The 25,636-nt window shown below is 36.0% G+C and overlaps 1 protein-coding gene across 2 annotated transcripts in view; it reads right to left on the bottom strand.

Moving 5' to 3' along the window:
• The window catches only part of PARVA (parvin alpha), a 165,152-nt gene that overhangs the window by 40,748 nt on the left and 98,768 nt on the right, over positions 1-25,636 (bottom strand). For both annotated transcript variants that reach the window (XM_051965424.1, XM_051965425.1), the window contains exons 3-7: positions 23,096-23,185; positions 22,933-23,003; positions 19,855-19,957; positions 17,550-17,690; positions 357-472 (exon numbers count right to left, since the gene is read on the bottom strand). In XM_051965424.1, coding sequence (XP_051821384.1) covers positions 357-472; positions 17,550-17,690; positions 19,855-19,957; positions 22,933-23,003; positions 23,096-23,185 — 521 coding nt within the window. The remainder of the gene's footprint in view (positions 1-356; positions 473-17,549; positions 17,691-19,854; positions 19,958-22,932; positions 23,004-23,095; positions 23,186-25,636) is intronic.

Below are 25,636 nucleotides of genomic sequence, written 5' to 3'. Positions count from 1 at the left end.
TGAGTAGCATTAGCTACAAACTTAAATTCATAAACACATATACTCAACACCAAATACTCAAATACATATAGCACACATATACCACTTACCTCAAATGCATACATCACATATATACATACTCTTATCTTCCATATGGTCATCAGAAAACTTTCCACATTTACATGTTACACTTGTGCCTGTACACAGTTAACTACCTCTACAAATCCATCCACCCACATACACAGACACATCCATCCTTATATTTATATCATTTACACACAAACACAGCATACACGCAAATTTGAAATTCTTTTCTATGGCTTCCCTCTGTCATTCAGGATCTACAGAATGTAATGATAGCATTCCACTCTTCTTACCTGAACCACCACAACTTGGATGGAAACATGGTCTGGGAGTCGGATTGGGGCTCGAAAATACTGGGACAAAGCCACCAAAAGGTGCAGGATTGCCACAAGACTCTTGGCATGGACGGCTGAAACGAGAGATGTTTTAAATTATCAGGGGATTTCTACTATTGGAATACTAGACTCCCTTGAAGTTGGAAGAAGCCTTAGAGGTTACCAGTCCAACCAGTTTCTGAAAAAGAATTCTCTCTCCAGGCTCCCTAAGAAGGGGCCATATGGCTTCTGCTTCAAGTCCTCCCTACTCATCTTTTCAGGTGAATCCTGATTTTTCACACATGACATCTCTTTAATTAAAGCACAGTTGAAACATCGTTCATTTTAGGAAACATTAGCACAAGATACTGTACTTGAGCCTGGTAATACAAAGCTAAAATTACTACTTCCTGCTATTAAAGAGCTTTACAATTAATGTATATAATGTACATGAATGAGACGAAATCAGTTTGTCAGTCAGTCAATAATCATCTATGAAGTGATTATTATGTGTTAAGTATCATACAAAGCTCTGGGAATTCAAAAAGAGGCAAAGATAGTCCCTGCTCTCATGGAGCTTACAATCTAATGGGGGAGACAATAAACACTTATCTACAAACAGGCTATGTGTGGGATCAGAAATTCTTAATAGAAAAAAATTAAGAGGAGTTGGGAAAGGCTTCTTATAGAGTATGTGATGTCCTGAAGAATCATAGCAAAGAAGGGAAAAAATAGATCAAGAATGAATGTGGAACTCACTACTTAGGTCCCTGCTTGAAGGTCTCAGACACAGAGAGTATCCTCTGACATACTCTCCTTATGAAGATAACACTAGGATGTTACCTTCCCAGACTCTCTCCCAGAGCTCCTATCTCTGAGGCTCTGGCTTCCTTCACAACTGGACAAGGCTCATCTCTCCTACAGGATTCTGGTGATCTTAATAATATGTAGATTTTTAAAAATCAAAATGCATTTTTTGCTTAAAAAAAACTATTTTCTCTTTCTCCCACCCCAGTCTTAATGGAAAAAAAAAACCACCTGTAACAAATCAGCATAGTCAAGCAAAACCAACTTCTGCATTGGCCATGTCTAAAAATATGTCTCATTCTGCACCTTAAGAACGTCATCTTTCTGTCAAAAGATAGTACTTATCATTATCTGTTCCCTGGGATTGTGGTTGTTCACTGCAGTGATCAGAGTTCATGTCTTTCAAAATTGTTTGCCTTTACAATGCTTTGTGATTATAAAAATTATTCTTCTTGTTCTGTTCATTTTACTCTGCATCAGGTCAGTTTTATTCAGTTGTTTTCAGTCATGTCCAATTCTTCGTGACCCCATTTGGGCTTTTTTTTTCCCTCAAAAATTGGTTTTTCAGTTGGAGTGGTTTGTCATTTTCTTCTTCAGTTCATTTTTACAAATGAAGAAACTGAGGTAAATAGGATGAAGTGATTTACCCAGGATCACACAGCTAGTAAGCATCAGATTTGAACTCATAAAGATGAGTTTTCCTGAGTCCAGGTCTAGCACTCTATCTACTCTGCTACCTTGTTGCCCTTTGTATGTCAGTTTATACAGTGGCAAAGAAAGGGAAACTGAGTTACATTACTAATACCTGATGAACTTCTGTTGGTCTCAGAGCCTTCAGATCCATGGGGATTATGAACTCTTAGGTAAGCAGCTCTGGGACCTGTATAGGAGATAGTTGGTATAGAAACTACTGTACCTTGGGAAGAGGTTACTGATATTATTGACCTTTATATCATTACATTATAGGGTGGTTGATGAGGGATTACAGAAAAAAGGAAATCAAAGCTCTTTGTGGTTTAAGATGGGAACAACCATCATTCAAGACCCACTTCAAATCCTGCTCTCTTCATAAAGACTTTTCTAATCCTTGACACTGGACGTAATCTTTCCCTCTAGACCAGTGGTTCTCAAAGTCTGGTCCAGAGCATCCTGGGAATCTCTGAAATCCTTTCAGAGAGTCTACAAATTCTTAATTAGTTTTTATTTTTAATGTGATCAATATCTATAACTATAAACCACATAAACAAAAATCTTTGGACAGATCCTCAATGATTTTTAATAGGATAAAGATATTGAGAACAAAAGTTTGAGGACCACTGCTCTAGACAGTTTGGTCATCTCATGGCCAACCTTCTTGATTAACTTCTTATCTGTAACTTTCTTGCCTGGACCTCAGGTCACAGGTGCCCAGTCCCTCTCCAGGTCTATACCTGAAACCTTTTCATTTTGGTAGGACTTTGATGACTTTGTATCTTCGAGAATCCAGAGTCACTTTCATACAATGATGAAGCCCTGAAGGAAGACTTGAATAGAAGATCCAGAATACTCATCAAAAATAAACATCAAGAACTGCTTGACATCTTTCATCCACCCTTTAAGGATCAAATTGCTTCTGATTTCCAGCTTCAGGAGGGAAGATGGAAGTGGAAAATCCTACTTCAGGTTGCCAAAGGAAAAGATTCTGAGAAGACATCTTGAAGTCTGAAGAGTTCCAAAGAAGTCTGAAGGCTGGAAGTCTCCCTCTCTGGCCAACTTCACCCCACCCCTCATGTAGAGAGGACATTCATCTGCATCAATGAAGAAAACGGGATTTGGGACTGCGGATTATATAGTTTAATGGGGGAAACAGATATAGGTACTCATATACTATTTTTATGGTTACTTCCAAAACTTAGTCCTAAGATTACTTGAAAATGGGTATTGAGAACAGAAAGGAAGAGATAGAGGGCAAGAGTTGACAACTTTTTTGAGATACATATGGAGAAAACAAGGAAAGTCATGAAAAATTCCAATGGTGGTACCATTAACAGAAATAAAGAAATCAGGAGGGAGGAGCTGGTTTAAGGGAGAAGGTAAGTAAAACTTTGAACATGTTGCATTTCTGGTACTGGTTAGAGAGAAGCTTGCAGAACAAATAGATTTCTTTTCTCCCCAAGGTAAAGCAGCAGATTGTAATGGAAAGAGCACTGGATTCAGTCAGAAGATGAGTTTGAGTCCCAACTCTGCCGCATATGTGAGTGACCTTGAACAAGCCATTTCACCTATGTAGCCTTCAGTTTTTTCATCTGTGAAATGGGGCTAAAGTTAGATGATTTCCAACTCTAAATTCTATGATCTCCTTTCCTCTCGAAGTTATCTTATATTTACTTATTTGCTTACATATTGCCTCTCTCCCACCACTGGAATATAAGCTCTTCAAAGATTGTTATTCTGTTTTTGTATCTCTACTACCTACCATAATTCCTTGCACCCTTTTGGGGCAGGGTGGAAAGAAGGTCCAAATTTGGGATTTCGTCAAGATGGAAACTCCCTCAACAAATGCAGTTTAGCAGCTTAGCAACTGAAATTCTTAGAGAGACGATTAGGCTACAACGAGGTTAAGTGGTTTGTCCAGGGTTGAAAAGCCACTGTTGGAAAAACCTGATTTTCTTGATTCTTAGGCTGCCTGCAATATTAATAAATGTTCTTTGAATCCAACCTAGTGGAATCCTAAGAACTCCTAGCACTTTGCATTCCTTTTATGTGCACTTAATATTAATCAATTTGTATTTATTTTAGTATTCCTGTTATCTCTCTCACAGGATGGTAAAGGTTCAGGGGCTTTTTTTGTTGTAAGGATTGTCTTTATCTTTGTTAAGCATTGGTTGGTCGATAGAGAATAGATATCAGAGTCGAAACTCAAGTCCAACCTCTGACTCATAGTGTCTGTGTGTGACCTTAAGCAAATACGAGTTGCCTTGGACCAGAGATGTCAAACTGCCCACAATACTCCTGAGTGCTGGGCTCAGTTAAATTAAAATATAATTAGGAAATATTTTACAAGATAACACAGAAACACAGAAAATGTTAACGTGGTTTTCCATGTCAACACGGGACAATTAGGTAGAGCAGTGGAAATAGAGGACAGTCTTGGAGTCCGGAGGATCTGAGTACAAATCTGATCTCAGATACTTACAAGCTGGGTGACCCTGGGCAAGTTACTTACCCCTGTTTGCCTCAGTTTTCTCATCTGTAAAATGAGCTGGAGAAGTAAATAGCTAACCATTCTAGTATCTTTGCTGAGAAAAACCCAAATGGGGTCACACAGAGAGTCACACACAACTGAAATGACTCAATAATAACAACAACTTCAACATCCAGCTCATAGGGAGTCATATACCATTTAATGGTATAACAAACCAGATGCAAGGTACCTCTGAATGGGAAAGCACTAGTAGCTGGAGCCATTAGGAAAGACCCCATCCAGAAAGGCACTTTAGCTGAGTATTGAAAGAAACCATAGATTGAAAGAGATGAAGATGAGGAGGAAGAAGTGCATTCTAGGCAGGGGAAACATCTTGAAAAATGCACAGAGAAGAATGATTAGAGTTCCACGTGAGGCACAGCAAAAAGCAGGATTTGGCCAGATCTTAGATTGCATAAAGAAGGATGTGTATAAAAGCTGAAAAGGTAGGTTAGGGCCAAGTCGTAATGAGTTTTAAATACCGGAGTGCTATATATTTGCTCCCAGAGGTAATAGGAAGCGATGGGAATTTATTGAGTGTGTTTGGGTGGGGGGAGTGGGTTGGGAGTGGAGATGACATAGTCAGACTCACGCTTTAGGAAATCACTTTGGCAGCTGTGTGGGAGATGGATTGGAGAGATGAGGTACACAGGTTAATTTGGAGACAATTGCAATAGGGCTTAAAGTGGAATGGTGACTGTGTGAGTGGAGAAAAGGGGATATATGAGAGATATGTTGAGAAAGCAAAACTGCAAAACTTGGCAAATGACTGGATGGATGAGGTGAGTAAAAATAAAGAGCTAAGGATGATGTCAAGGTGGTTCCAATTTAGGAGACTAAAAGGAGGAAGGAAAAGAAAGGAGGAGGAGGAGGAGGAGAAGAAAAGAAGGAGGAAAAGAAGAAGGAGGAAGAGGAGGAGGAGAAGAAGAAAAGAAGAATAAGAAGAAAGAGGAGGAGGAGGAGGAAGGAGGAGGAGGAAAAAAAAGAAAGAAAGAAGAATCCAACAGATCAGGATGAAGAATTCGAACTTAGGAGCCATCTGTAGAAAGATGATAATTATGCTCATTGATACTGATGAGATTACAAAGAGAATACAGAGATAGTTTGGGGATAGATTTCTAAAATCATTACAGGGTGTGCCATGGTTAATGATTCATCCAATGGAAGATTGGGAAGGAGCAGACATAAAGGAACACAAAGAATAAAGACAAAACCCATAGAGAAGAATGTATTAAGGAGGCAATGGTGGTTAAGTATGTCAAATGCTTTAGAGAAATCAAGCAGGATCAAAATTAAGAAAAGATGGGGGGATCTAGGTAGCCCAGTGCATAGAGCACCATTCTTGAATTTAGGAGGACCTGAATTCAAGTCCAACTTCAGACACTTAACACTAGTTATGCAGGTAAGTCACTTAACCCTAGGGTTGCCTCACCAAAAAAAATTTTAAAAACTGAAAAAAGGCTAGATTTGGTTATTAAGAGATCATTGGTAACTAATAAAGATAACAATGAAATTTTTAGCAGTTTACAATTAATAAAGAACATTACTCATTTTAATTCCTTTGATTTTTCAGTGACCTGTGAAAGAGATCCTTATTATCCCCATTTTATAGATAAGGAAATGGTTGCTTGTGGTTCTTCATTCTCAAAGAAGAGCAAAATGACATCACTATGTGTCTGATTGTGGTTGATCAAACTATACATGAACATCTGAAGTGGAAATATTTCTTTCTCTTTCTCTCTTTTTTTTTTTTTTTTTTTTTGCTGAGGCAGTTGGGGTTAAGTGACTTGCTCAGGGTCACACAGCCAGGAAGTGTTAAGTGTCTGAGATAAAATTTGAATTCAGGTCCTCCTGACTCCAGGGCTGATGCTCTATCCACTGAGTCATTTAGTGGCTCCAGTGGAAATATTTCTAAAAGAAAAGGGAATGTGTTGAGAGTGAAATGACTTGCCCAGAGTCATACAGTTATAAAGTATATGTGACAGATTTGAACTCAACATCTTTCTGACTTCCATTCCAGTGCCATATCCACTAGACCACTTAGACACTTCTATAACGACCACAAAAATATTGGCATTTATATAGTTTTGAAAATGCTTGGATGTTTGATTAATGGATAATAAGACCCAGTTTTCATTCTCAGATGAAGACAGTAGGAGAGACCACATTACTACTTTCAAAACAAAAAGAGATCTTCCATATCTGCAGACTCCCAACCTCCTACTTTGTTGTTTCAAGCAGTACCTTTCCATAACCAAGCAGGCCCTGAACCCTTCTTGTCTTGATTCTTTGCTAATTTATGGAGATATCAAAACAACTTTTTTTTCCTATTCTTACCATGAACTTTATCCATTTTTCAGTGTCACTCTGTCTGCTGCATGATAAATGAGTCTACTTTGGCTGAAGCTTTGAGTAATAGCTAACAAAAGAGAATGACTCAAACATTCCTCATGAACGTATTCGAGTTTGGTATTATCTCAGCTTTTCAAAGAAGGTTTTGTACTGGCTCTGATCACTTACTTAACATGACCTAAAATATATCAAATGAACTGCAACCGAAAGCCTTAAAATGAAGAATAAATCTCTGATCCTCCCGAGTATCTCGTTTGTCAGCTCTGGTTTCTCCTTTTCAAAGAGGAATACTGTCATTCAGGCCTAGAGTCTTGCTAACATTTACCAGTTCAAATACCAGGCTTATTTTTTCCTTAATAGGAAGTTTAATAACTTCTTCCCAAACGAGCAGGTCCATTGCTAGATGGGGGTCACTAGAAAAAAAGGTGAGGAGTTTGCACAGCAAATGCCTTAACCAGCCTCTACCACTGGGTTCAGTATCGTAAGGCTCCTGCCACTGACAGCCATTTATGTTTTCCAAGTAGAGTAGTCTCAGGGGTACAAGGATGGAGACCAACAAATACGTTATAATCAACTTTATTGCTATCCTACAATTTGAATCAATTCAACAAGTATTTATTACTCTGTAAACCAGAGTTCAAATTATGTCTCAGACACTTATTAGCTGTGTGATCCTGGGAAAATCACTTATCCTTTACTTGCCTCAGTTTCCTTAACTGCAAAATGATAATAATAGCACCTACTTCATAGGGTTGTTGGGGGATCAATGAGATAGCACATTTTAAGTGCTTTGTAAATCTTAAAACAAGGTGACATAGTGGATAGAGTGCCAGGCCTGGCGGCAGGAAACCTAATCTTGAGTTCAAATCTGGCCTCAGACACTTCCTAGATGTGTGAGCCTGGGTAAGTCGCTTTACCCTGTTTGCCTCAGTTTCCTCATTTGTAAAATAAAAGAAGGAGATGACAAACCACTCCAGGATCACTCATGACTTTAAATAAAATCATGAAAAGTCAGACACAACTGGGATGACTGAATAAGAACAACAATTATTAACTATCATTATGTACCACGCTAAATCATCATTAAGATTTCTTGGCCCTGGTGATTTGAGTGATTATTTTCTAGCTGATATTCTATTTCCTTTCTGTAGAACAAAGACTATACGTGCACAGAAAAAGGAAATTTTTGTTGGACCTGATCCCTGTAGTATTCTCCATATTTGCCTTTGTGTGAAAATTTCTCCTTTGTTAGTGAATCAGCTTATGTCCCCAAGAAAGCAGGGACCACTTTTTCTTTTCTTTTTTTTTTTTTTTTTTTTTTACTGATCTACATATGAGTGGCAGAAACACATAAGGGTTTTTTTTTTTTTTCTGAATTAGTCATGGGTATAAGGGCAGATAAATAATAATAATTATAACAACTAGAATTTATATAGTGCTTTAAGCCACGCAGGGGTCCTCAAACTTTTAAATAGGGGGCCAGTTCACTGTCCCTCAGACTGTTGGAGGGCCGGACTATAGTAAAAACAAAAACTTTGTTTTGTGGGCCTTTAAATAAAGAAACTTCACAGCCCTGGGTGAGGGGGATAAAAGTCCTCATTGCCAAATCTGGCCCGCGGGCCGTAGTTTGAGGATCCCTGCTTTAAGGTTTGCAAAGCACTTACAAGTACTATTGCATTTGATTCTCACAACAACCACTAGAAAGAAGGTACTGAACGAGAAAACTGAGGTACACAGGGGTTGACTAAAGACATACAGCTAATAAGGATTTGAAGTTGAATTTGAATCCTAACTTCAAGTCTAGGACTCCATTCATCATGTTCTAGATGCCTAGAAATAACTCATGCAGAGAAATAGACAGTGATGAGAATTGGTTCTAAATACTTCATGTTCGAATCCTGACTCATTTAAAATATTGAGACATTGCCTTGTTTGCAGCTGTATCAGGTTTTTTTTTTGTTTGTTTGTTTCATATGTTTTATTATAGCTTTTTATTTACAAGTTATATGCATGGGTAATTTTACAGCACTGACAATTGCCAAGCCTTTTGTTCCAATCTTTCCTCTCCTTCCCCCCATTTCCTCCCCCCGATGGCAGGCTGACCATGTATCAGGTTTTTAGGGAAGAAGGGACAGCCTTTCATATCCCCAAATAGCAAGACTACTGATAGAGTCAAATCTTTATTGATAGCTCCTTCTGTCTGTTCCTTCTGTTTCTTGCCTCCAATTTAACCTGTCTATATCTTGTTTGAACATAATGGTTTTTTCTCATTAGATTGAAAACCTTTTGAAAGCAGGGATTATGTTTTGCCTTTCTTTTTATTCCCCATGTTAAGCACAGTGCCTGGCATATAGTAAGTATTTAATAAAGGCTAGGTGACTAACAATATAATAAACTAACCAAATAGCTAAAAACAAACAAACAAACAAAAAAAAAAAAAACACATAAATGGTCAGGGATGTTTTGAAGAAAAAAGAGAGCTGTTTTTTCCCTAGTAGGAGTCTTGTCAGTCCTGTGTTCTTGAGCCAGCAATCATTGTCAATAAAGAGAATACTCCCAAATTGCCTTTTTTCATTTCTTTCCTCTATAAGGTAAAAGCACTTTTACTTCAAAAACTGCTTTCACTATTTCATTTCTATACTCCATGCATTTAAATGGCACCCAGCTATCTGCAAAATACAGTTAAAACTCCAGCTTGACATTCAAGGCTTTCCATATTCTTGTTCTAAAACTTTTCATAGAGTTTCATAAAATAGAAAGGGATTTCAGAAGTCACACAGGCCAATCTGAAATGGGGTAGAAATCCTTTATCTGACGCTCTTAATGGGCATCTGGCCACTAATTGGAGACTTTCACAGAAGAACACGACTTCACATAGTAGCCTAAGCCGTTGAACAGAGTTAATTACAAGGGAGTTTTTTCTTATGGTAAGTCTAAATTTTGTATAAATTTCTACTCATTGATTTTTAGGCCAGCTCCCATATTTCCAATAAGCTTTTTATTTAAAAAAATATTTTTAATTATGAACTGAACCATTATTGACAAGCACTAACATTTTTATTTGAGGTGAGCAATAACAAAAAAGATTCTACAAGAAATTGTGAGCTTTCATGTTAGTTTTGTTGGCTGTCAGGTCACACTGTTGACTCATATTGAACTTTCGAAGGCCATGGATGCTCCCAAATTTTTTTCACTGTTTTTTACACTGCTGTCAGGCCATGTTTCTTCAGTTCTGTACAGTGTGTGCTACATAGAAGTCCCTAAATAAATATTAGTTGAAAAAAACCTGAAGAGAGTTACATGAACTGATGCTGAGCAAAGTGAGCAGAACCAGGAGAACATTGTACACATTTATATCAGCTGTGAATGTCTTAGCTCTTCTCAACAATAGTTGATCCTAGACAATTCCAAGACTCCTGATGAAAAATGCTATTCACACCCAAAAAAAGATGAAGTTTAAATACAGATTGGAGCATACTATTTTCACTTTTGGCAAGGAGAGAGGTTTGTGTGCTTTTTCCTTTTGTTCTATTTCTTTCACAACATGACTAATATGGAAATAGGTTTTACACTGTTGTACATGTATAACCTATACTAGATTGCTTGTCTTCTTGGGGAGGAGCGAGTAAAAGGAAAAAAAAAATCTGGAATTCAAAATCTGTCAAAAAAATGAATATTGAAAATTGCCTTTACATGTAATTGGAAAAAATAAAATATTATTTTAAAAAATGCTAGTTGACCAAAAATTGTAGAAAACTTGCCAAAACAGTTTTTAAAAAAGAAACCAAATAAACCATAACTAGACAGTGAGACTCTGATGAGAAAATATTTATAATTTATTTCTTGAACCCAAAGTAAAAACTTTACATTTATTGCAATTACACTTCCTCTCAGATTAAATTCAATGTTCTATTCTGATTCTGACATTCAGTATGTCATGTAATCCTTCTGGCAACTTTGATAAGCATTTCTTAATCCAAAACTGATTAAAAATGTTAAATGCCACAGAACCAAGTACAGAGCCATGGAATACTCCATTAGAACACTTCTTTCACAATTACAAGGAGCCATTAAGGACTACCAAGAGTCCAACTATTCAACTACTTCTGAATTGATATAACAATATCATTCTCTAGTTTATATCACACCATCTTTTCACAATAGAGTAAAAGACTGTCAAATGTCTCACTGAAATCCAATTATACTACAAAGACAGCTAATATGCATACAATGCTTTCAGGTTTTTAAAAGCATATTATATACATTAAGTCTTTTGTGATTCAAAACAACTTCATAAATTTAGCTTATCCAATAGATCTATGATCTTATCAGTTTTGATACTCCCTTAGGATGTGCAGATCACAACTTTCTCTGTGCTATTCTTTTCCATATCTTCTTTGATATTCTCCACAGAGCTCCATCTTCCCTCTTCCCCTTCCTCACACATACCTCTTTGTGCCAGGTCTCTTTTTTTTTAGTCATTTCAAGGATACCAGTGGAATATATGGCCTGTCCATTGATTATCTTCACTCTCACTACATGACTTATCCATCTTCATTTCTGGTCATATAGCTGTTAGTGATGTCTATATGCTACTTTTTCTATATAATTCTCTGTTGGTTATCTGTTGCAGTTAACTCATGTCCACCATGTGCCTTTCCATTGCCCTTTGGGTATTTTACCATGTAAAGTCTTTGGAGTCTATGGTAATCTATGATTTGGGATTATATAACACCACTGAAAGAAGTAAGATGCAAAAATCATAGGCTTTTGCTTCAGGGGGAAAGATGGGATCACTAGAAGCATTACACATTTTTCTAAAGGCAGTTCAGATGACTATTCTGCTTTTTTTTGCTCAATTCTGCACACACAACTCCTTCTCCACATGAGTATCTGTCCATCTTCTGATAGGTTTTCTATTTGACTAGAAATTTAATATTTAGATAATAGAATTTCTTTATTCACTTGGTTTTTTTCTGTATGGATAATTTAGCTAAATTCTTTTGATTGGTTATGGATATCAATGAAGAGATTCAGTACACCACCATCCATATGGAAACTTTCTTTGATTTGGATTCTATGCTGAACATCCCGTGATGGTGGCAAGTAGAAATCACTGTTTTATGCCTCCCTTGCTATTAATCAGTAGCACTCACGAAACAAAATTATTTCTATTATGACATGCTCTATGAACTCTTGCATGAATTTTGCATATACTTGTCAAGTACTTTGTTGAAAGACAGCTTTTCAGGTGGTTGTCTTGTCAAAATAAATGCTCTTTTTGAGTCAAAAAACAATAAATACAGCAAGATTTTAGATCCTTTACCCCTCAGACAGCATCATGACTCCTAAAAAGTATATGGTTGTAAACACCTGCTTATTTCCTTCCCAATATCCATCAGTGACACTGAGTAAACATATGGGTTAGTAATCATTGATATTTTCATGATCACCTTTGTTAGTTTTTTAAATAGTAAAGGCTGTGACTTTTTCTTTCAAGCATCATAAATCCTCTTTTTTTTTTTTTTTGGATATCTCGAAAATTAATCTGTCAGTACTCTCAAATTGGATCATCTTTAATATGAGCCTCTTCTGTATATACTCAGTTGAGTCTAGCTGCCCTTCTCATCTTTGCTTTCTTTAATGTCATTTCTGCTTCCTCATGTAATGTATTGATTGGGTGAAGTCCAAAGGTAGTGGCCCCACTATTATTGATGGAGAAATGTGTTAGAAAAATCTTTTCAACTTTTCATCTTTCACTCTTCTTGATTCAATTAGAAAAGGAATTGTTGAGCATTTACTATGTGTTGGGGATACAAAGAAGAAGAAGAAGGGGAGAGAGAAAGAGAGAGAGAGAGAGAGAGAGACAGAGAGAGACAGAGACAGAGAGAGAGAGAGACGGACTATCTTTGAGAAAATAATAATGTCTCAGGATGATTTGGCTTACTTGGGTTTCTAGCCTAGCTTTTGACAAACTTGTTTTTCCTGGTTTTATGAGGCAATACCACTTATAATCTTTCACTATTCTCCTATGGAAGGTTTTAAAAACTAGTTTTTATTCTAAACTCATGTTGTTCTTGATTGCTCTGTTTTTCTTTCCCCTTGGCAAGGATTAGAGTATCATAGACTTAAAATTTTAAAGGACTATCTATTCTAATGCTCTAATTTTGCAGATCAGGAAAGGAGGAAAACTAAAGAAGAAGAATGGAAAGGAATAAATGAATTAGAAAAAGGAGGCCAAGGGAGTTTAAGTGTCACAAAATGAGTTTTGAATGAAGGTTTGACTCATCCAGTGTTTTCTGGCTTAGGAGGTTTCCAAAATATTTTGGTCTCCTTGTGCAACAATAGATTTATATCATTTAAATTTGCTTAGAAGTGATGATTGTGTTAATATCTGTTCTTTTATCCATTTCTCATTTTACAATGTCAACAGCTTAAATGGATCTGGTTGTATTCTATTAATTGCAAGCTATATTTCATTTTATTTATTTCTTCTAAATTGGTATTGATCTTTTCTCTTACCAAATACACATGAATACATGATTCAGAAACAACTCCCAAATCAGTAATCATTCTGTCTCCTCACTGTTAAAATATTATAATCAGTTTCATGTTTTTGTGATACTATTTGATATTTGCTATGTACAGAGTTGTATTATTCTCTTCTCAAGAAAAATATTCATGATACATATGGGTGAAGCTTCCAAATAGCTACGCTTTTAGCCACACTTATTTCTTATTTCTAAACTTTGTTTTCCATTTTTAAAAAATCCCATCATCTTCTATATTCATCTATGAATTTGTCACCAAGTATTATAGTATGCATCGATTTGATATAGATAGAATTTTCTCTGATAAGATATTTGTACATAAACTACATTTATTTTTATAGTGTATTTTATAAAAAACTTTATGAATACTTTTCCATCATTTTCATTTCCAAATATGTCCTTCCTCTCCCTGCACAAAGTAAAAAAATCCTCTGCGCTTTAAGTATATCAAACAGCATATGCAATATTCTATAAGTTCTCTACCTCCTCAACAAAAGGGGGAAGGGTGTTTGTTTTTTCTCAACTCTTCTTTAGCTCCAAATCTGGTCATTATAAGTTTTGGTTCTGTTCATTTCACTTTCTATCAGTTTATAAAAATCTTCCCACAATACTCTGAATTCTCCATGGTTATTTTTATTAGAAGGTAGCATTTTTCATTCCATTCATTTAGTATCATTTGTTTGGTTATTCCCCATTCAGTGAGCAAACACCCATTTTATTTCTAGTTCTTTACTACCACAAAAATGCTGCAACTAATATTTTGGCATATTTTGAACTCCTTTTCTGTATTTGGAATGCCTGAAGCATAAATGTCTAGCAGTGGGATCCCTAGGTCAATGGATATGGACACTTTAGTTATTTTTTAGAAGTATCACTCTAAATTGCTTTCCTTAATGTTTTAACCAATTCATAGCTCCACCTGCAGCCTCTCCAATATTTTCTATTTCTACCTTTTATCTTCTTTGCCAATTTATCCACTGGGAGGTGAAAACTTAATGTCGTCTTGATTTGAATCTTTATTATTTGTGTTTTGGACCACTCTTTCTTATAGTTATTAAGACTGTTAATAGTTTGTATTTCTTCTTTTGAGGATTATTTATTTGTATCCTTGACTCACTGTAGTCTTTTTCTTTAACCATTTCTTATCATGAACCTTATAAATGATTTTATCCCATGAAATGATATTGCATGTTCCCTTTGCTTATGATAATATCAACTCTCTAAGGAGAACTTATGGCATTCTTCCATTTACCTGCACCTTCATTTTGTTTTCTATTATTATTTACTTAGAAGAGATAGGAGGGGATATAGCCTAGCCTCACTAATGCCAGTTTCACATTATGTACCCCATGTAATAGTCCTATAGTTCTAAGTGCCTCCTCCTCCCTGTTCTACCCCCTACCTAGCTATAAGAACCTCTGAAAAATGAGCCCTATCTTTCCTATATATCTTAGCTTATCCCAAGCTTTAGAATTCCTGATAATATTTTAACAAGCCTATACTATAGTTTTGCATTCATCCTATCTTTGCTTCCATCTCCTGTGCATAGCTTTTAAAAAATGTTTATATTTTTATTTCTTTAGAAAATTTTTGTTATAAACCAAAATCATAAACAAAAACAAATATCTAAATAAATATTAAAAAGGAGTAAGCTTTCACATAAAACTTTTAACCATATAAATGAACAAATATCAAACAAAAAAGAAATGTATTTTGAATGTTTAAAAGCATTACACATAGTTAATCTATAAAAATGCATTTTGTTCAGTGTCCCTTTTCAAGATGATCTTGTACTACTTTTATTTTTTACTCTTGGAAGAAAAATACACAAACTTTATCAAATGAGATAACCGTGCATGTCTTTAAAAATTTCCACATTCTTCAAGAGTTGGTTCTAATGCTTTTATCCAGAAAATTTCTTTGATTCATCCCAGGTAGGAAGTGGTTTTTTTTTTTTTTTTTAATTCCTTCTTTGGCTTTTAACCTTGTCTTTGCAGTCATTCAATTGAACAAATATTGTACTTATTTTTCTCTAGTCGCGGATGAAATGAAACAGTCCCTGCTCTAAGGAGCTTTTAACTTACTACTGGGATATAGCATGCATATCTTCCTTCCTTCCTTCCTTCCTTCCTTCCTTCCTTCCTTCCTTCCTTCCTTCCTTCCTTCCTTCCTTCCTTCCTTCCTCCCTTCCTTCCTTCTTTCTTCCTTCCTTCCTTCTCTCATTCCCTTCCTCCTCCCTCTTCTCCCTTCTTTCTTTATATTTTTTAAGTTTCTTTTTTATTTTGGACTTAACAAACATCAAATGATATGAATATTCCCTGCATGGAGTAGAATAGAAAAAAAGATTATGCATGAAACTGTAGATCTCTTTATGTAAACTGGTTTTTCTTTTATACGTGTATCATATATCATTTACTTTGTGTCTGGATTTCACCTTCCTTAGTAGACAGGAAAGCTCCCTGCAGACAGGAATTATGTCCCTGTTTCATCTCTGTATCCTTAGATCCAAATTTAGTGCCTTACACATATATAATAAATTTAGGTACTTAATAAATTCTTATCAAATTTAATCTTTGTTATTTATCTCTGTATCCTCATTGACACTTTTTATATAGGAAACACAACATACGTTGTTGAATCAAATTACCTTCAGCCCATCTACTGTTTTCAGAAAGGAGCCCTTTCAGCTGAGAGTTGCAGCTACCTGGCACCATGCCTTGGTTACCGTGGTTTCTAAGCCAAAGTAGCAGAAGATCTGGGGGGAGAGATGGGAGGTGGCCTTTTCATCTCAAGTCCCTATTTTCTGATGTGAAGTTTCCCAAGACATTACACCTGAATTCTATGATTTCCTTAGCTTGAAGGTATTTTTTTTTCTTTTCCAACTCTAACAAACCTCTCTCTCTCTCTCTCTCTCTCTCTCTCTCTCTCTCTTCTCTCTCTCTCTCTCTCTTTTTTAGCTCTTGGAGTGGTCTAATAGTGTTGGAAAGAGCTGGACTCCACTGGGTCTACTAAGTACATGTAGTATTGTATATCCTCGGAAATGGTGAAAGGCTTAAAGCTTCACATTTTAGGAAATGCTTGAGTTGCAGTTGCTATGAAAACCAGAACTATAAAATCCTAACCAACAGTTATTAAAAGATCAGCTACAACTTTGTTCTTTCTTTTCCTCTTCTCTTTCCTCCCTATTTCTTTTGTTTTTCCTGCTACTTGCTTCTCATTTTTATAATCACAGGATTTTTACCTGAAAGAGACTTTTGAAGACAATTAGAGGAACTCTCTTGCTTTACAGAATGGGAAACTGAGATCCAGAAAAGTGGGGTGACTTACCCCAAATCACACGGATTTAAGTAAGCAGCAGAACTTAGTTTTTTTTTTTTAAACTCAAGGTGTGGCTGTTTCCAAATTCAGTGCTTGTGTTTGGATAATCAGTAATCTATCATATTTATTCTTCTTTTAAAATAGACTTTTATTGATGTCCTTGGTTTTTTTTTTAGATTTCTTCCTTGTATCCTTTTTCTTTTCCTTACAGAAAGCTTCCTTTCACTTATAACAATGAACTTAAAAAAATTAAAATGGGGAGGGGTGAAAAAATGTATTAAATCTGATTACTATATTGAAAAAATCTGGTTTATATTCAGAATCATCTGCCATGTAACACAGAAATTACAGGTAGCTTGATTTCTGATTGTTTTCAATTATAAGTCAGTCAACAAATATTTATTATCTATGCTGGGCTAGATTCAATGCTTTCAAGGAATCAGGTTCTCCTCCTAGGGAAGAAGTAAAAATTTTTTTGTGTGTGTCATAGGCTCTCTCTGAAAGTCTGGTTTGAAGACCACAGTTTCTTTTTTACAATTGTGTTTATTGTCTGTATTCATACTTGAAAGAAAAGCTGTATTTCACTTAGAGGTTAGTGAAAACAAAACATGATTTTCCTTCCCATAAAAGTTCCTCTGAAATCTATCTACAGATGATCCCTTATTTATCTAAGAAGACGATAGGTTACACACAAGCTAACCCTATCATCCTCATTCTTTTGCAGCCCAAGTTTGTTGGATATACTCTTTGAATGAATGATTGAATGAATAGATATGTATGAAGTGTTCCCCCTGCGTGTTGGATGCTCTGCTAAGTACCACTGATTCAAACACAAGCAACAAGACAGTCTTTGGGTATGGCTAATACAGGGGAACACCAGTTCCACATCTGACAATAATATATACAGAATTGAAAACTCACAGTCAACGTTCCACTTGATGCTCCTCGGGGGCAGTTTAAGTGTCTCATTGATCTTTTCCAACACAGTCTGGAGCTTTTGCTTCTGGGCAATCTCAGATTGGGTGACCTCAGCAACATTCAACTTCTCACTTTCGAGTTTCTCTGGAGTGACAAGAAAAGAAAATGATAGTCTTTTCTCCCCATTTATATCATATGCTAAGCAAAGTTCCTAGTAAGACCTTTATCCTTTTCTGGCCTAGCAAGCTGAGATGCAGGAGATGGCTAGCACAGATTAAATTTTGTATATCCTTTTGGAACTCATCTCTACAACACCCCTGAAAAGTAACTAGCCACTCTTAGCTTGAAGACATCCAGTGAAGGAGGGTCTCATTGAAGCAGCCCTTTGCCTTTTGGGATAGCTCTAATTCCTAATGAGGAAGTTTTTCTCTTACATTGAACCTCAATATCTGCAGTTCATTTAACCAATTCTCATGGAATAGAGTTCCATCCTCAATTTTGGCTGTTAACATTTTAAGCAGGGTGTTGATAAAGTGGGATACGTCCACAGGACAATGACCAGTTGGGTGAACAGGAATCAGAAATGTTTAATATGAAGAACTCCCAGGATACCATATTTCATATCTTTTGTATGGATGGGGATTTGGTCATGTTGGCTCCATTTGGACCAACCAGTAGATATTTACAGGAAGGTAGATTTTGACTGAATGTAGAGGGAAACTTCCTAATCACCAAAGCGGTACAACAATGGAATAGGAGTATCTCCATAAGTAGTAAGCTACCCTTCATAAGAGATCTTCTAGACATGTCTCAAGACTCACATGCAAAGATTACTGTGGTGGAAATTCCTGCTTCAGAAAGAGATTTTAAAAAATATATTAGATTATATTTGAGGTTTTTCCAGCTATGAGAGTTTATAAAAAAAGATCCAGCCAATTGGATGAATAATTCAATGGGTGTGTTTTTTGTTACTAAGTCAGACATTTAATAGTAAGCTATGTTTAAACAGCATTTTATATTTGTAAAATACTTTTATGTATCTTATTTCATTTAAGCCTCACAAGAGCTCCATGTGGCAGAGGCAAACATTTTTACAATGAGTAAACTAAAGCAGAGTCAAGACTAAAATCCTGATCTTTCTGACTTCTTGTCCATAAGTCTTTCTATTATACCAGGCTGTTCCTACTTATCCCCTACATTTCCCACTTCCAAATCAAATGAATGTTTAAATCAATTTGTAGCTGAGGCATTCATTTGTTCATTCATTCATTTATTCCACATCCATTTTTCTGTTTTGGGCAGATTGATCTTTTTTAAGTAGGTAAAAGAGATCACCCTTTTCCTTATTTCTTACCTAGATTTACTCACTGAATCATTGTTGCCTTGATAAACTGAGACCTGGGAAAGACCTTAAAAAAGTCTTGGCTTAAAAAGGCCCCCACTATATCTGAGGCCATGGACAGTTGTCCTGCTCTATATCTGGTTATGAGACCCAGATGGCTTCAGAGGAGAGAGTGAAGCTGGTGACCTCTCCTTCACTTAAATCCAATTCACTTGCAAGTCTTTGAGAACAAAGAACAAACAACAGCAACAATAAGTGATTGCCCATTATAGTCAAAGCATTCTTCTTAACATTGTGGAAAATACAAAGGAAATCCCTGCCCTCATAGATACATTCATGGAGCTCATAATCTAGTTGAGAAGAAAAATGTAAAAATAACTAGAATTCAGCAAAAAGGAAGAACAAGCTGGACAGACGTCCAAATAAGAGAAGTAGTGCTTCTGATTAGGAAAGATGAAGAAAACTTCATTACTCTCAGAGCCAGGGGGGACCTCAGGGACCATCTTGTCCAACCCCTAGTAATGGAGACATTACTCTACAATATATCTTTAGTCCTGATCACCCAATATGTGCTTTATGACCTCCACTGATGGAAAACGTAAATACCCCAAAGCCACTCCTTCCACGTGTGGTAGCTTTAACTGGAGTTTTTGCTTTATACTGAGCTGAAATCTGCCTCTCTACATTTTTTTTTTTTTTGCCTACTGTCTTAGCCTGATTTGACATAGGAGTCAGCAGTGTGTTTTTAGGAACATAAATTAAGAATAAGAAAGGACCTTGGAGGTTATTTAGTCTGATCCTCCTCTAATGTGGAAACAGACCTAGAGAAATGAAGAGATTTGTCCAAAATTACTCAAGTAGTAAATCATGTTGCTGAGATTTAAACCCAGGACAAATCTCTCTACAAATCTCACTCTCATTACCCTGTATTATATTGTCTCAGCCCTCCAAATATTATCCTCTTACCAAAAAGCTTCTGTAGGACTTGTCCATCATACATATCTTCAGCCAAGTCTTTCACAATTATCCTTTCTCCAACCAGAACATCATTAATCCAGTCAATTAATACCTTCAAAGGGGCAGGAGAAAGCAGAAGTTAAGAATTACATGTCTACGTTATGATTAAGATTTCAGTGATTTTCATATTTTAAGAATAATATCTAAGAACAGAAAATACAATTTTAAAAATTAGGGTTAGGGTTAGGAGAAAGGAAGCATAACAGAGAGGATAGGGCATTGGACTTAAAGCCAGGAAAATCAGCCCTTAACAATTGTCTTATATTGTTAGTTAATTTTTTATGTGCTTATGTCTTCTGTTCTCAACTAGACTGTAAATTTCTAGAGAACTGGAATCATATCTTATCTTTGAGTCCCATGTGGTATCTTTTTTTCCCCCTTCTCATTCTTTGATTTCAACATTATGAGGAACTTTTGACACAAACTAGCTAAAGACTTCTGGGCAAGTCTCATTCTTTCAGTGCTATAGGTGGCTCTCTGATCCTATAAATTGCACAGAAATTGCCATCTTACATTGGATAGAGTGTTTGCTCACTTATAGCTCCCTATAACTGTCAAATCACAATTCCAGTCCCTATCTTTATCATTTTTCAAGAAAATATGGCTAAATAGTCAGTGAGATCCAGTTTCTGGAATGGTAGCTGTTCATAAGCAACATGGCCTTGGAGTATAAGTATATGTAGATGTTGCTGCTTATGAATGAGAATCCTGGAATGGGACAAAAGTCATGTTATTTTTTCCTCTCTTGAGTAAAGCAGCATGAAAACTTAATAATGGTAGATGGGGTAATGGTGAAGTGAACATCTTCCACTTTCTATCTCTAGCTCTTTCTAGCTCTAAATTTTTGTTCTTACTCTGGCTTCCTTCTCTTACCTATTCCCTATACTCTTTATTTTTCTTCTGTTTGCTTTCCTCTTCTCTTAACTCCAGGCTGCCAGGAGCCCCCATCGGTGTTGCTCACTCTCAGGACTAAAGTTGGTGACATTTGCTTCTGACTGTTCCCTTACTCCTTGGGTCTCCAACAGCAGTTGGAAGTAAGGTGAGAGAGAAACATAAAGAGCTACAAAACCCACAAAATTGGGTGTAGGGAATAGCAATTCCTGGAGATTTTCTTATCAATGCAAATTATTTTCACGAGATTCTTAGTTGCCCTCACTTAACAAGAAGATATAGGGAAGAATAACAATAAATAATGGCAGAATTATTTATTCTGCCCCATGAAATAAACACCAGTTTTGGATTCAATGAACCTGGGTTTAAATTCTTTTGTCACTTAATACCACTGTAACTTTAGACAAATGACTCTACTTTATAGACCTCAATTTATCTATAAAATTGAGGCAGTTGGACTAGATAATTTTCAAAGTCCCTTCTAGCTTTAAAACTATAATCTTATGAACTGGTCTTTAAGAGTAAATCATATATAGGAAGAAAATTTCTGTTTAGAAGTCATCTATTTATTTTTTGAATATTTTATAACGAGAGCTGGACATTCATAGTAACTGCTTTAAAATATCATTGTTCTCTTACATTTAAAATTGAACTTAATGACTCAGCCAGACACTAGGTTCCTGCTTCCCACTTCGTTACTGAATTAGTCAGAGTATTGGAATATCATTTTTTTTATGTTCTTCCTCTGACTTGCCAGGTTTCTACTCTTAAGCTAAATATGTATTAGCATCCTGGCATCTTGAAATCTGTTTTCTTCCTGGATTGGAATGATCTTGCCATTCATCTTATTCACTCAAAGTTCTTAGTCCAATAAGCTCATACAAATTTAGGATATAGGACTGCATGTGACTATGTCACAAATATGTACATATATGCATATGTCAACAAATGTGTAGTTTTCCATTCTTACTGGCCAGAGTTTGCTAACAGGTCAGGACACCAATTTAGAACTTCTCTGATGAAAGAATACCATTTGCTGAATTATCCAAAATTTGTTCTGGGGGGTTTCAGATCTCCTCAGAGGTCTCCTGGACAAATCCTAACCTTGCTCATCCCAACAATGTAGCTCTTTAAAGCATGACAGGATCCAAAAGATCAGATCCAAGTTAAGTTTCCTCCCCAAGCTACTGGAACACCATGGAGGCAGGTAGTAATGACACAACTGCTGGCCAGTGATCTCCACAATGAATTCAAAAATTGAGGGATTCTAGGACAATCTGTGCACTCATGCCCATTTCTGGCCTTATTTTTTTCCCCTTGAAGTCAGTGAAGGGACCATCTGAGATGGATTCAGGTAAGCTACAGGATAAGGAAAGAAAGTCAGCCCTCTTCTATGGAGCTTCCACAAGTCATTATTCCACAGTGAGTAATATGCCCATTGTGCCCACATACAACAATCCCTTAACTCAGCCCTTATTGTCTTATAATTTAGTTAACTTTTTATGTGCTTATGTCTTCTGTCCTCAACTGGACTGCAGATTTCTAGAGAACTGGAACCATATCTTATTTTTTTTTGTATCCCATGTACTAACTTTTTTCCCCCTTCTCATTCTTTGATTGCCACATTATGAGGAACTTTAGACATGTAAACTCCCTTCAATACTGCAGATAAATTACTTATCTATAATTTAATCTTAAATATTCCCCCTCACTTCTTTGGAGAAATGGGTATAGACTCTTGCATACAATTTCCAACTTTTTTTTTTTAATACATTGGTTAGTTTTGTGAACCTTTTCCTCTTTCTTCCTCTTTAAAAAATCCTCTTTATTGAAAGGGATGGATGGTTCTCTTGGAGGGTGGTGGTAAAAGTATTTATCTTTCAGTGTCTTCATATAAAAACAAAAAATTTTGAAACCCTATCCCCCCAAAAAAGTATAGTTTGGAGTACATAGAGACCATCTGACTGACCCAGGATCTCTTAGCTAGTATGTGTCAGAGGCAGAACATGACTCTGAGGCTAGACCTTTATCAGCATTCATACTTCTTCCAGGACATTACACTTGTTGATTGATAGAAGGATGCAACATAGTCCTATACATAGTTCTACAAAAAGCTGTTCTAGTCTCTTCTCTTACCTTCATCAATTCCTGAAGTTTAGGGTCATTCCGTGAATTTGGGTCCACCATTGTTCGGACCTCATTCTCCTCTTTAATAAAAGAAAAATAATTTAGTGCCAATTAAGACATTTGCCATATTGAGCTACTTGATGGTTTTTCCAATGAGGTATAAAAGACTTACCTAGCATGGTGTCCTCAGGATCCAGCTCAAAGGGAATTGGGCTGAGAGGTAAATTGATGGCATTCATCCCTTCTTCCTGAAGGTCAGAAACTGGAGAAATTAAAAAGAGATGTCACCCATTAGCTGTCTGTCTGTACTAACAGCTGCCTCCTATTGAATATCTGGGCAATTGGCAGATGAAAGGGTTGAAGGAGAGCTCCAAGTTGATTTATCATGTCATTGAGAAGTGAAATAAAAATACCCGACATTTATTTAGCACTTTAGGACCCTAGGGTCAGAAATTTAGAGCTAGAAAAAAATGTATAAGCCATTTATTCCAACTGAGACCCAGACAAGTTGCTAAGTGATTTGGCACACAGCTACTAAGTGGAAAAATTGGGATTTGAAGTTAGCTATAGTAACTCAAATTTAGCATTCTTTTTACTCTGTGCTGTTGTGTTGCCTCAAATCATTTCAACAATCCTTAAAGACAGGTGTTATTGCTACCCACATTTTACAGAAGGAAAACTGAAGCTTAGAGTAGCTAAGTGAATTGTTCAGGATCACCCAGCTAATAAAAGAATCCTGGATGTTGAATCCAGTTATTTGAACACCAAAACCAAAATTTTTGCTCTATCACCTCATCTTCCTAATTTAGAAGTCTTCTAGTCCAAAATCTGCATTATACAAGTTTGATTGTTTTTATACAGATAAAGAAACTGAGGCCAAAAGAGAAGTACCTATACCAAGGGCTTAAGTAAGAAGGATTCATAGGTTTAATGTTTTTAAATGCATGAAATAAGCTACATAGGATTAAAAAGTAAAGCAAAAGTTAATGAAAATCAAGATGTAATTTTTTTCCTTGCAAGTTCATAGATTTGCCTCTTCCTTCTCTTTGCCAAGAATTGGGGATACAGTCTAGGAACTTCTGATAAAAATACATGAGAGTGAAATAAGGGAGAGAGCATTTCTTATTGGGAAAGATGAGGGAATGTTTCATAAAGGAGGGGACTTTGATCCTAAAAGGATGGATACAATTTCTATACTGAGAAAAGGAGAGCACACTCTAAATAGAAGGGACCGTTAAAATAAAGGAAGAGCAAGGATGAGCTCACAGAACAATCCCTATTGACTGGAGGAAAGGGTGAATAAAGAATAATTGTATTCGATAGAACTGGAAAGGTACTTTAGAGCTGTTATATGGATAATGAATTTCCCAGTTTGCTTGATTGATTACTTGCACCAGCAAGTAATAAAGACAATGAAACAAAACCTTAAAAGAAATGTCAATCCTTTAGGAGTGAAAAAGTTCTTCAATTATTTTCTTGATGGAATTATTGAATGGTTAACCATTGGCTGGCTGAAAAAAGACCATGTTCCTGACAATCTTTAAAAAACAAGAATCTTTAAGAGGTTTGTAAAAGCATTAGACAGCTCTGGGAAGGAGGGCAGATCTGGAACTAGAGAAGACATAGGGGAAAGTATTTCTTTAAAAAACAAATAAGATTTAGAAGGAAAATTAGGAAAAGAAATGAGAGTCATACATGAGAATCATGAAAAAAAATCAATAGTTTGGTAAGGAGGAATAAAAAATAATGAAGAAAATGACATCTTAAAAAAAAAACAGAATTAGCCAAATGGTAAAAGAGGCACAAAAATTCTCCTTAAAAAGCAGAATTGGAAAAAGATGCACAAAAATTAACTGAAGAAAAGAACTCATTAAAAAACTAGAGTTGTCCAAATAAATAGAAAAAGTCAAAAGCTGACTAAAGAAAATGTTTCCTTAAAATTTAGAATTGAGCAAGCAGAAGCTAATGACTCTATGAGATACCACAAAACAACAGAATAGAATCAAAAGAATGAAAAAGTAGGAGAAAATGTGAAATGCCTCATTGGAAAAACAACTGCTTGCTGGCTAATAATCTTGTGCAAGTTATTTCAGCTTCTGGGGTTAAATGACATTTAATGTTCCATCTAACTCTAAATCTATGATGTAGTGGTTGTCAGTAAAGAAGTGATGAGAATCAAAAGTATGTTTGAGCAAGAAGACTCTGACAATGTTCTGGAAAGAATCACAGCTCAGTACTTAGAGATAGAATGTCATGGAGTCCCAGATCTAAAACTGAAAGGAACATCACAAACCATCAAATCCAATCATTTCACCTTGGACTAAATTTTTAATCCATACCCGAGCAGAAATCCCCTTTATAATATCCCTGACAAGTCATCACTCATCATTTCTTGAAGATGTCCACTGAGAAGAACGAATAGAATTGGAGTTTCATATGTAATCATCTTTTTTTATTATACCATTTTATGGAAATGTCTGTTTTATTCCATAAATTTAAAATAAAATAAATAAAAATTTTAAAATAAATATTTTTAAAGAGAAGAAAAATCCCTTATCCCTCCAGGAAATCAGTCCAACATTTTTGTTAGCTCTAATTACTAAGATGTTTTTCCTTACATGAATTTTATATCTGCCTTGGAGCAACTCCCAATCATTGCCACTATTTAATATCTCTCGAGGGCCAGCAGACTAAGGTTAATTCTTCCACATAA

Source organism: Antechinus flavipes, chromosome 6, assembly GCF_016432865.1.
Source record: "Antechinus flavipes isolate AdamAnt ecotype Samford, QLD, Australia chromosome 6, AdamAnt_v2, whole genome shotgun sequence".
NCBI lineage: Eukaryota > Metazoa > Chordata > Mammalia > Dasyuromorphia > Dasyuridae > Antechinus > Antechinus flavipes.
Note: the sequence above shows the minus strand (reverse complement) of the source record. Positions and strands in the feature narration are given on the sequence as shown.